Source organism: Ochlerotatus camptorhynchus, unplaced genomic scaffold (assembly GCF_037179485.1).
Source record: "Ochlerotatus camptorhynchus isolate MF236.1 unplaced genomic scaffold, CSIRO-AGI_Acam_v1.1 ptg000010l, whole genome shotgun sequence".
NCBI classification, from domain to species: Eukaryota; Metazoa; Arthropoda; class Insecta; order Diptera; family Culicidae; genus Ochlerotatus; species Ochlerotatus camptorhynchus.
In genome coordinates, this window is record NW_027040502.1 from 1,578,951 (window position 1) to 1,591,377 (window position 12,427).

At 49.9% G+C, this 12,427-nt stretch overlaps 4 protein-coding genes across 5 annotated transcripts; all 4 read right to left on the minus strand.

The window, feature by feature from the left end:
- Positions 1-72: 72 nt before the first annotated feature.
- On the minus strand, positions 73-1,351 carry LOC135699574 (zinc finger protein 570-like). The gene is made up of 2 exons (XM_065219850.1): positions 1,237-1,351; positions 73-1,166 (listed from the first exon to the last, which is right to left on the minus strand). The coding sequence occupies exons 1-2, from the start codon at positions 1,293-1,295 to the stop codon at positions 128-130; spliced, it is 1,098 nt and encodes a 365-aa protein (XP_065075922.1). The 5' UTR covers positions 1,296-1,351; the 3' UTR covers positions 73-127.
- Positions 1,352-2,408: 1,057 nt separating this feature from the next.
- On the minus strand, positions 2,409-4,576 carry LOC135699583 (sodium-independent sulfate anion transporter-like). Of its 2 annotated transcripts, none has more exons than XM_065219865.1 (3): positions 4,348-4,576; positions 3,624-4,279; positions 2,409-3,560 (listed from the first exon to the last, which is right to left on the minus strand). In XM_065219865.1, exons 1-3 carry the CDS (start codon positions 4,385-4,387, stop codon positions 2,430-2,432), a joined length of 1,827 nt encoding a protein of 608 aa, XP_065075937.1. In that variant the 5' UTR covers positions 4,388-4,576; the 3' UTR covers positions 2,409-2,429. The 2 variants fall into 2 exon arrangements, with proteins under 2 accessions (XP_065075937.1, XP_065075945.1); XM_065219873.1 differs by having other exon boundaries at positions 4,344-4,366.
- Positions 4,577-10,462: 5,886 nt separating this feature from the next.
- On the minus strand, positions 10,463-11,110 carry LOC135699280 (uncharacterized). Its single transcript, XM_065219497.1, has one exon. The coding sequence runs from the start codon at positions 11,108-11,110 to the stop codon at positions 10,463-10,465; it is 648 nt and encodes a 215-aa protein (XP_065075569.1).
- Positions 11,111-11,298: 188 nt separating this feature from the next.
- On the minus strand, positions 11,299-12,372 carry LOC135699286 (uncharacterized). Its single transcript, XM_065219509.1, has one exon. The coding sequence runs from the start codon at positions 12,370-12,372 to the stop codon at positions 11,299-11,301; it is 1,074 nt and encodes a 357-aa protein (XP_065075581.1).
- Positions 12,373-12,427: the final 55 nt, after the last annotated feature.

Genomic DNA, 12,427 nt, shown 5'->3' on the forward strand with positions numbered 1-12,427 from the left:
ACAGGTTGACAGTGAACAGAAAGGTTAATTTCCGTTCAGGGAGTTCTTTCGCAAGAATCACCAATGCAACACACCGTTCGGATTGCTTTATTTCTAACAGCTATGTCAAGAAAAATTCGCCCTAAACCTAACGTTGATGCAACGTCTGCAAGTTGGCCAGCTGATGCTTGGCCAGGCTGTCCAGATTAAGATTCTCCGCATTGTGGCTCGGAGCGTGTCGTCGGTAGTCCTGTAGGCGGGAGAAAACCCTCGGACAGAACTCGCACTTGATCGAAGAATCCTCCGCGACGATACCGGTCCGCGCCACCTGGATCTGATCCGGACGCTGCTGGTGCTTGGCCTGGTGCCGTTTCCACTGGATGTGCTGCGAGAAACTATCCTGGCAGATGTCGCAAACGTACGGCCGCTCGCCGGTGTGCGTTCGGATGTGATATCGCAGGTGATGGCTGTATTTGAACGACTTCGGGCAGTAGGGACACTTCCGGTCCCGCACCTCCTCGTGGACGGCTTTCATGTGTCTGGCCAGAGAGCGCTTCTCCCGGAACTGGGCGAAGCACTCCAGACACTGATAGGGTCGGTCCTCGGCGTGGTCTCCCAGGTGAATCATCCACGATTCCCGATCTGGGAACACCTGGCTGCAAACCATGCAGCGGTGTTCCTTGTTTGCATTGGCCGCGACCGATGCTTCCATCTTGGGAAACACCGTTTGATCCATTGCCCCCATCAGATCTCCGATCCCGTTCAAACTGGTTATGGCATCCGCTATAATACTGCTCTCCGTCAGGCAATCGTCCGGTGGGTACCCGTGTTCCCGATCCTCCTGTGGCATTATACCCTCTATCCCACCAACTGGGCGTCCATTGCCATCGTCCTCTCGCATTTCGACCTTAACGTGAATCTGCGGTTCCAGGATGTTCCGCTTGGTCCGGATGACCTCGTCGCAGTGCTGGCTCCGCTTCTGGAACTGGTACACCTCGTCCAGGAAAGCCACACATGACTGACAGATTCCGGCCGGATAGTCATCTCGGATCGATATTTTGACACCCGCACAGGTGCGAATCTTCTCCGTCAGTTCCCGGATGTAGCCTCCATCCGGCGGGAACAGTGCGACGACATTCTCCTCCGAGAGACACAGCCGACAGTACGACTCCGAGTTGTCGTTGGGGCTGAAATAGGGAGTGTTGTTTTCGTTGTGAGGGGACACGACGGAAGGTAAACAAAACGCAAAGTACTTACACGTCGTCATGAAAATCGCCTGCTGAAGCAGATTCCTGCTGCTGTGTCTCCGCTTCCATGGTTGGTTCGGTTTAGCACTTCGTTCGGGGCGGAAAACGAACGGAAATACTGTACAATTCACAAAAATCTGAGAAAATTTCTGTACCTAGACGGATATTGTTTACACCTAAATCGTTAATGTTTCTACCTACATCAGCACCATTTTCACCTCGAGTAAGTGACTGACAATTACTGTCAAAGTTGAGGTGAATTTTTTCACAGTGGTGAGTTTGGAGTTTTGATTTGTTTTGATCATGATGAATGTAAATATAGCGAGCGAAATAAACAATCCAAGTTTTTTTTCTTTGTAGGTCTTTGGTCTTTGCAGAATGACTGGTCAGTCTCGGCACTTATCCAAGTTTGAAATTATAGTGAATTTGTTTATTAGGTTTATTATTCTCGATCAATCATCAGTTCCAATTCAAGTTTTTTTGCGAGTGCGATCAGGTTAAACAAAAACAAACGTCCCAACATGCTGAACTTATTTTGATACCCGCCACTCGCCATTTTCCCTAAGCAAGCAATCAAATCAAACTGAGTTAATTTCTACACAAACCCAGAGCTCGTTTCACAGGAGTTGACCTGGGTAATGACGGCATTTCTGACTGAAGAAATTGGTCGTTATATTAAACTGCCGCTCTTCGCATGTCGGTCCCATAGTCGTTTTTGTCAAAACTGAGTTTTTCAATGCAAATGGTAGCAAACTACCCATATTTTCATAATACTCGATGAACTCATCAACTTTGTACTGAAAAAGTTTGGAAAGACAGTCACATTGGTTGTCCCATCACATATGAAGCAATGGTACGAAGCAAACTTAAAACGCGATTTTCTCGGCTTGCCTATTTTCGCTATGGGACGGACATGCGAAGAGCGGCAGTAAAGCCCTTCAATCAAAGCGGATAAGAAGAATTGTGACTATTTCGAGTCATTGACGACACGATCTTTGCCAGTATACCTTCTGATGTGTGTAAATTATGCACCTTCAAGGGCATGACGTGCATTTTTTTTGTTATTCCATTATCTAGGGTTGACTTGTACATTCAAAACTTCTGACATGGAAGCTTATCATGTCCATTATTTCGCACACTTCGCTGTTACTGAGGGAGTAATAAAGATACACATCATGCCAATTTGACACAATTCAAGGTTTATTATTCAGATGCGTCCTTCAGATAACCCTCGGAGGATGCCCTCCACTGATGCACAGCATCCCGTAGATCCGCTTCATCACTCAGCAAAACCCGGAATCCATCCTTCAGTCGTACCAATCCACCGGCAGTGTTCCTACTCCACCGCCACAGCACTAGTCCCACCTCTCTTGAGCGCAGGTCGTTCTCCACGCTGGCCAGGTTCTTCACCACGGTCGTATCGACAAAGTTCACCGTACTCCCATCCAGAACGACCAGATCTATGGGATTTTCGAACGCCTCAACGACCGCCCGTATCACTCGATCTCGAAGGTATTCCGCCGAAGAGAACGTCAAATCCATGGCCGGTTGCACCGTAAGCACCCGCACATCCTCAACCAGAGCCATATGCACTTCGATCTTGGGTACCGATATGAGGTACAGCAGGATACAGCAGTTGATCGCGATTCCAATCAGAATACCGTAATCCAACCCGAGGAAGATGCAGGCAATCACTGTCCCTAGGAACGGTACCATGTCCAGCTTTTTGACCCGCCAGATCTCAGCCATTCCTCGGTAGTCCACCATGAAGATCATGGCCGAGATCACGACCGAAGCGAGCGTGGCTTTGGGGATGTAGTAGAACGCATCCGTCAGGACCGCCAATGCCAACAGAAGCATGGCGGTCGTTACGGCGCATCCCAGTGAAGTCTTAACTCCGCTACTGTTGTTGATCGCGGTTCGCGTGAATGATCCCGCTACGGGCAGGGGCGAAAAGAACGCAACCGCCATATTGCACATCCCGAGAGCAAGCATTTCCTGCGTGGCATCGACGATCTTGTCCTTCGAGAAGGCCTTCCCAATGGAAATGATCTCCAGAATGGAGACCAGGGGAATCGTGATGATCGAGGTTCGCATTACAGAAACCATATCCGAGAAGGAGTAGTAAGTTCCGTTGTTAGTGATCGACAGTGGGGGGACGTGAAACGGTGGAAGACCTGCTTCCACGTGACCGGTCAATTTGAACGGTTGTACCCCGTTGAGGGAGAACCCGTAGGCTAGCGACGCACCGATGACGACGATCATAGCATTGCGAAGCAATGCAAGGTATTTAAATAATGTCTTCCACCGGCCTTGACCGCAATCTTTGGTTAGCTGAAATGAATGGCATTGTTAGCGAAACGATTCACAACCCCTAAGCAACATATCGGTACCTACCCTCAAAATGACGAGAAACGCGATCGAGCTGAACCCTAGCACTGCATCCCACAGTCTCGTCTCGCCAATATGCTCGATCACGTTCTCCCATGCGTCTATGAAATCGCTGCCCTTCCCGGCGCTACTGATCCCGAACAGCGACCGCAGCTGAGCGCTACCAATCGTCAGACAGGCTGCCGTCGTAAAACCAGTGATCACCGGCACCGATATGAACCGCACCAGAAAGCCCAAATTGAGCAGCCCGAACAGGAAAGTTATTGCACCGGCCATCAGTGTCAACAGGGCCGCTCCTGGGCCAAGCTTCGTAACCACCCCTTGGATCATGATCGCCATGATCGAGGTCGGCGCCACCGTCACATCTTTGACACTGCCGAACATAAAATACATGAAACATCCCACCAAGTTGGAGTAGATTCCGTCCTGAGGAGTCAGATTCGCCAAAATCCCGTAGGCTATGCTCTGGGGGATGGCCGTCAGCGTTACCGTGACTCCGGCGATGACGTCCGACAGCAAATACCTGGCTCGATACTTCGGTAGCCACTCGAGCACATGGATACGCCTCCGAAGTGTCGATGGGGTGCAGATTGTTCGCATCTGCGGTACCATAACCGAGTACACGTTCGGGATTCGTTCCCGATAGTCCGGTTCGGATGCATCTACGATAGCACACAAAAATAAAGATCACTCACTACTTCTGTTTAATTCAATATTTCAAATTACCAACCACTCAGTTCCGGTTGACTATGACCTGCGCTGGAAATCATCGTCGCCAAAAGTGTTTATTTTGACCTGAATTGAAGTTTGCTTTCACATGGTAAATCCAGAATAAGCAAGAAAATTGCTGATAACGCTCATCCACTGCGGACAATGTAAAACTGCGGTGCGACAGAAGTCTGTCGGAGGAACAGATATAGCACGGAATTATATTATTCGACTTGCTGCTGATTTGAACGCGGCAATGCGACTGATAGTGGGTGCATCAGCGAGTGAGAGCGAGAACTATATAGGGCCTATAGGCTAAATCTATCCTACCCACGCTTACTACCAACTTCTATCGTTCTATCTATCAATGAATCGACGAGATTGACTCAAAATTTGCCTCTCAGAGAAAATGAAAGAGTTGAAAATGGATTCGAGAGAGAGAGGTGGTTCAAACATCGCTATATGCTCTTCTGCCTTCTATCTACTAAGTAGATAGGTGCCGTAAAACGGGGTGAAGTTGATCATTAATTATTGTTGTATTTCACTAAGTAGTTTAAAATAATATGAGTAAATTTGCTCGTAATTTTGTAGCGCCATATAAAGTTTTGTTAAGGGCCACCCACATTAGATCCGTTTGCGTTGCTTTGATGTAAATTTGACAGTTAGACAATAGATTTAGCTGTCACTTTGGCGCAACGCGTCCAACGCGTCCGGTTCGATCGAACCAGAGAACCAGGATTTTTCGGCTTCACGCAAAGTATATGGGAATGACGTTTGTGTCATAGATGTGATTGGTCCCAAGCAAACGATTAACGTACCCTATTCTAGTTGAAATTCTATTACTACACTATGTTTGTTTTGATTCGCTATGAAAGTTTGACAGATAACATCAGGGGTGTGTGGATTCATGCAGAACATGCAGGGGTGAGTGAAATAGCTTGGGACTGCTTATGGGACGGTTGTTCTGGTACTGAGTGAGCCAAAAATAATAATGATTTTCTTCGGGACCCAGTGGTCTTAGAGTTACCTCTATGCTATTATTGCGTCGGTTCTCTTCGGTGCTTTGTACAGTACTTCAAAATGATGACAACGATTCTTTTGCTGAAAGATTTCGATAGAAGGAGGCGGGCAGTTTGACAGTTGCGCAAGGGGTTCGTCGACGCAGGTGTGGTCGACAGGGCTGGGCTGTATTTACACGGAAACATCCACCCCCGCCTTGAGGCACTGTTGCCTCAATCCGTTGGTAGAACGCAAATCTTCTGGATGGGACGTGAGTACTCTGCTTGCCCACGCCGCAAGGTGACCGTCCGGACGACTCCCATCGAGTCCGGGTGCAGCTCTACGATGTTGCAGTGTAGCGGCAATAGCGTGAATACGCCCTTTACGAATGTACATGCAGAGAAAAAGAATCGCAGTTAATTTTGTTCAAACAAAAATGTTCTTTCTTTGATCGTTGATTAATAAACACGTTTCTAAACAGTTCTCGCGATTTATACGTTTTTAATTCTGCGTTACATATCCGTTTTTTCACTGCATTTACCGGTGTTTTGCCCCCTGTCCGCCCACAGGTTATGGGCCCAGTGAAAGTTCCGCGGATTAGTTGAAATTCGGTCGTAAAATCGCGAAAGTTTCCGGTAGTTCCCGTAGCCAGAAGGCGGTGTTCCCGTGAGCGGATGAGGAGAAAGGAAGATGGCGGACCAGCAGCGTTTCCCGCTCCCGAAGCTTACGAACCACAACTACCAATCCTGGAAATTTCGGATGGAAATGTTGTTGGTTCGGGAGGATTTATGGCACGTCATCAGTAAGCCAAGGCCGGCTGTAATTACGGAAGACGATGATTGGACCAAGGCGGATTTGAAGGCTCGCGCGACGATTGGGCTGTGCATAGATGACAGCCAGACTAGCTTTGTGAGAAGCTGTACCAGTGCCAAGGATGCATGGAAAGCCCTTAAGGATTACCACGACAAGGGATCGGAGGTGTACTTGCTCAAGAAGCTGACGCATTTGGAGCTGAGCGAAGATGGAGACATGGAGCAACACTTGCAGCAGTTTACCGACCTGTTGCAGCGTATTGCGGATGTCGGCGATCCAATCCCGGACAAGTTGAAGGTGGCGATGTTGCTTTTTTCATTGCCGGATTCGTTCGATGCTTTAGTGACAGCTCTCGAGCAACGTCCTAGTGCCGAGCTAACTTTGGAATTAGTTAAATCCAAACTACTTTCCGAAGCCGAGAAACGACGCGAACGTTCCGGACCAGCTGCTGCTGCAGGAGGAAAAGCGCTGAAGGTGGAATATCGTCACCAGCCTCGTCGGCAGCAACGGAGCGATGGCGGTGCTAGTGGAAGTCAAGAGACACGGATTTGCTTCCACTGCAAGAAACCTGGTCATCTGAAACGAAACTGTCGGAGTCTGCAGAAAGCCACCGGGAAGAAGCAGGATGAAGCTACAGCGAGCCAGCCGAAGAGGGAAGACGCAACAAAGGCGAAGCAGGTGCAAAACGTTTTCGACGGCCCGCTTGCTTGGATTGCTGGGAATGCAGAACATGGAAGCTGGTTTGTGGACAGCGGAGCCTCGAAGCACATGACGGGAAGAAGAAGTTTCTTCGAATCTCTACAGGAGCAGCAGGGAATGAGCGTGATGCTGGCGAACGGTGAAAAGGCAGCCGTCGAAGGCATAGGCAGCGGGAAGATTACCGGAGTGAAGGTAGACGGATGTCCGGTGGATATTGTGTTGTCTGACGTGCTGTATGTTCCGAAATTAGCAAGTGGATTGATTTCGGTGAGTACCCTTGCAAATAACTGCTTCTGTGTGCTGTTTGGTGAAAACGGCTGTGAGATCCGCAAAACCGGTGCTGACATTGCGGTTGTGGCCAATCGTTGCAGTAGTCTCTACAAGTTACGGGTTCCCAATCAAGCGATGGTGAGCGTCCAGCTGTCCCACACGCTCAACTGCCAGCATACGTGGCACCGACGGCTCGGCCATCGGGACCCGGACGTGATCAAGGCAATCCACAGGAACGGCACAGCTGAAGGTATGAAGTTGGTCGATTGTGGAGTGCGAACGGTGTGCCAGTGCTGTTTGGAGGGGAAAATGTCCCGGACCCCGTTTCCAAAGGCTGTCAACCGTGGTTCGAAGGAGATTTTGGATGTCATCCATAGTGACGTCAGTGGTCTATTGGTTGCTACTCCCAGCGGCAATCAATACTTCCTGACCTTCATCGACGATCATTCTCGCATGGCCTTCGTGTACCTGTTGCGGAGAAAATCGGAGGTCGCTGAGAAGGTGAAGGATTTCGTTCGTTTCTGCAAAACTCAAGTCGGGAAAACTCCTCGTGTGCTGCAGTCAGACGGCGGCGGAGAATATGTCGCGAAGGAACTGCAGGGATTCCTGAGAAGCGAAGGGATAATCAGCCAGTTGACTGCTCCGTACTCCCCGCAGCAGAATGGGGTGGCGGAGAGACTGAATCGCTATCTCAAAGAAATGACGATGTGCATGTTATTGGAAGCCGGCTTGGAGATGAAATACTGGGGCGAGGCAGTGTTGACCGCCACCCATATTCAAAATCGATTGCCATCACGATCGATTGGTATGAGTCCCTACGAACGATGGTACGGTCGTAAGCCTTCATTCGAACATCTGCGAATCTTCGGAAGTGAAGCCTGGGTGCAGATTCCAGCGGAAACGCGGAAGAAGATGGAGGTAAAAGCCCGCAAGATGGTTTTCGTCGGAAACTCCAATCAACAGAGAGCTTACCGTTTTCTCGATAAGGACAGCGGAAGATTAACGATAAGCCGAGACGTTCGTTTCTTGGAAGATCTAGATTTTGGTGCGAAGCAGGCATCGGGAAAGCCCGAGCAGGAATCTGAAACGGAGAATTCGACGGTTGAATTGGACCCGTTGCCGAAGCCGAAAGTTGTCAACAATCCTGAAGATAACGAAGAAGATTTCCTGGGGTACGAATCTGCCGAGGAAGAATTTTACGGTGAAGAACAAAGCGACTACGAAGAAGGTGATACCGAGCAAGAAGATGTTCCTCAACCGGAGCCAAGACAAATGCCGCCACGTTCATCCCGTGGAGCGTTGCCAGCGAGGTTCAGTGACTACGTGATGGGAATGGTAGCGACGGAACCGGATGAACCGGTGACTTTCAAGGAAGCGGTCAACGGTGTCGATAAGCAGGAGTGGATCAATGCGATGACGGAGGAGTATCGTTCGTTGATGTCCAACGAAACTTGGGGGCTTGTGGACCCCCCAGAGAAACGAAACATCATAGGAAGCAAGTGGGTTTACAAGCGGAAGCTTGACTCTGACGGCAACGTGGACAGGTTCAAAGCGAGACTCGTCGCTCAGGGATTTTCCCAGCGTTTTGGTTCAGATTACGACGAGATCTTCGCTCCAGTGGCGCAGCAGTGTACTTTCCGCGTACTTCTGGCTGTCGCGGGCCAGCGTGGCTGGATCGTCAAACATCTGGACGTTAAAACGGCCTATTTATACGGCACGTTGCGAGAAGAAATCTACATGAGACAGCCACCAGGGTTTGTCGTCAAAGGAAGAGAGCATCAGGTTTGTAGGTTGCATAAAAGTATTTACGGCCTCAAACAAGCGGCCAGGGTTTGGCATATGACAATTACCGATATTTTAATTAGCTTGGGTTTCGAACAATGCAAGGCGGACACGTGCTTGTACCGGAAACGCCTTGTCGGCGATGATTGGCTGTATCTTTTGATCGTGATATTTTGGTTACGTGTGCGCATCAGGAGGAGATCACGAAGATCGAAGATTCGCTGCAAGAGAAGCTGAGCATTTCCAAGCTGGGAGACATCCACTGTTTTCTCGGAATACGCGTCACGAGGAACGCCAATGGATTCTTCATTCTGGATCAAAGTGTTTTCATAAGGAAGCTGGTGAAGCAATTCGGAATGGAAGGAGCAAAAGGTTCGAAGTATCCACTCGACCCTGGGTACTTCAAAGTCATGAAAGAGAGTCGAAACCTCAAGGACAACATTCAGTACCACAAGCTGATAGGATCACTGTTGTATCTAGCATCGAATACCCGTCCGGATATTGCGGCTAGCGTGGGAATTCTCAGTCGGAAGGTGAGCAGCCCGACGAAGCTCGATTGGAACGAGGCCAAACGGATCGTCCGGTATTTGATTCACACAATGGATTACGGTCTGAAGCTTGGCGGAGGAACTGAAGCCGAAGAGCAGACTTTGGAAGGTTTCTGCGACGCCGATTGGGCCGGCGATACGAGCGATCGCAAGTCGTGCAGCGGTTACTTGTTTCGCCTAGGAGGAGCCACTATCAGCTGGACCAGCCGTAAGCAGAGCAACGTAACAACTTCCACCATGGAGGCGGAGTACGTGGCGCTATAGGAGGCCACGCAACAAGCTGTATGGCTGCGACGATTGTTGGGTGAGCTAAACTTGAAGCAAGTTCATGCAACCGTTATCCACGAGGACAACAAAGGATGTATGGATTTCGTAGCACTCGATCAGCAGAAGCGCAGGTCGAAACATATCGACACTCGCTTCCACTACACCAAGGAGAGATGTACGTCGGGGGAGATAGAACTTCGGTTCTGTCCGTCTGAAGAGATGATCGCTGACATTCTGACCAAACCTCTCGGACCGATCAAGATCGGGAAGTTTGCAGCAGCGATGTCTTTGGCGCCAGTAGTGAAACACGGAGGATGAGGAGACTGGGCTACTTCACGAGGAGGAGTGTTGCAGTGTAGCGGCAATAGCGTGAATACGCCCTTTACGAATGTACATGCAGAGAAAAAGAATCGCAGTTAATTTTGTTCAAACAAAAATGTTCTTTCTTTGATCGTTGATTAATAAACACGTTTCTAAACAGTTCTCGCGATTCATACGTTTTTAATTCCGCGTTACATATCCGTTTTTCACTGCATTTACCGGTGTTTTGCCCCCTGTCCGCCCACATACGATACGGGTCAACTTCCACTGAGCCGGCGGCGCGTTATCGTTCTTGATCAGCACAAGCTGATCCTTCTCCAGGTTATTTAGTCTCGGTTGTTCGCCACTTGCTCCGCGGTTGCAGACTAGCAAGATATTCGTCTCGCCAACGACGCCAGATTTCAGTTATGTGCTTGTGTAGAAGTTGCCACTTGCCACTTATGGGATGTGACGGACATCAGGCTCTGGGATGAGGTTCATCGACTGACCGAACAGGAAATGTCCTGGGGTCAGTGCTTCGTAGCTGTCAGGATTTGATGAAAGTGGACATAGCTGGCGGGAGTTCAGGCACGCTTCCACCTGCGCCAATACCGTTGAGTGTTCTTCAAACGTTGCTGCTCCGGAGCCCACGACTGCCATCAGGTGCTTCTTGGCGCTCTTGACTGCCGCCTCCCAGATACCACCACGGTGTGGCGCTGAAGGTGGATTGAACACCCACTTAATTCCATAGTTGGTGAGAAATCGACAAGCAGCATCGTTGTGGATCTGTCGCGCAGTTTGAATCTCCTTCAGCCAACGGTCGGTCCCAACGAAGTTTGTGCCACAATCCGACCAAATCTCGTTAGGATGAGACCTCCGTGAAATAAATCGCTTCAGAGCACAAATGAACATGTTGGTCGAGAGGTCACTGGCGACCTCCAAGTGCACCGCCTTGGTCGCCATACATACGAATACTACGATATAGCCCTTGGTCATCTTTACACCTCGAACGCATGACGCATGAACCTTCAGAGGGCCGGCGTAATCCACGCCGACATGGGTGAATGCTCGAGTGCCCATCACCCGAGACACCGGTAAGCTGCCCATGAGCTGCGACGCCGTCTTACCATTGAGTCGAACGCAACGCGTGCATCCTTGAACTGTTAAGGCCCAAGCGCAATGACGGCGGAAGCGGAACGGCAACGGCAGCGGAAAAGCCCGATCTGAGTAAGCCTACTTGTCGGATTGAAAACTAGTTAAAATCAAATCGACTTCGGTTAGGCATCTTGATGTCATTAGTGACAACTGTCAAACTTTCCGTTTCCGTTCCGCTTCCGCCCACATTGCGTTTGGGCCTTTAAGCGGACAGCCGTCTGAAGTCCGAGCACCCAGTATTGTCGGTTGACTGTAGCTGTGAGCAGTGTGGGACCTGCATGGAGGTTTCGCAGATGAAGATCTCGCAACAGCAATTCGGTTACCTTGTTATTCCCCGGGAGTATAATTGGGTGCTTAACGTCGTATGAGTAAGACGAATTCTGCAATCGTCCTCCCACTCGCATCGTTCCTTGGCTATCCAGGAAGGGGTGAAGGGCAGACAGTTTGTGTTTGGCTGGCAAATCCTTACCCTTCTGCAACAGCTTGTATAAAGCGTACTGTGCAGCTAGAGCTAACTGCGCCTTGGCATCGTAGATTTCGTTCGGCGAAAGTCCGGGTTCGAGGTTCGCGTCCTCCGCCTTGAGTGCCAACAAGAATCGGTTCACATATGCCAGCGTGCGCACGATGAGGGTGTAGTTGGATCGTCGTTCTAGTAGACCATTCTCGATGTCGTAGTTGGTTCGGATAGCCATCGCTGCGGCGTGTAGAACATTCAACCGACGGGACTCGAGTACCTCTTCATCTTCGGTTGCTTCGACAGGTACTTGCTTCCAGTGCTCAGCTTCCGTTTTCAGTTCGCCTGGCCCATGCCACCAGAGCGGGTGCGTCACAAGTTCACTAGGTGTGAGATCTCGTGAGGCACAGTCGGCAGGATTGTTCCCGCTTCGCACATGATTCCAGCGGTCACGCGGCAGCACTTCTAGAATTGCAGATGTACGGTTGGCTGCATAAGACTTCCATTTGCGAGGATGAGTGGACAACCATTGGAGCACAATGCTGCTGTCCGTGTAGGCCCAAGGATCCACTTCGAGGTGGCTGAGCGCTTGAATTGTTGATTCCATCAGTGTTGATAGTAGAGCCGCTGCGTTGAGCTCTAACCTTGGTAGCGACACTTGCTTGATCGGAGCCACCCTGGTTTTAGCGACCAGGAGATTCACGACTATGTCGCCAGCTTCGTTCCTTCCTCTAGCATACACTACCGCAGCGTACGCCATCTCCGACGCATCCGCGAATCCATGCAATTCGATCTTCCCATTGTAGTTGGGTGCG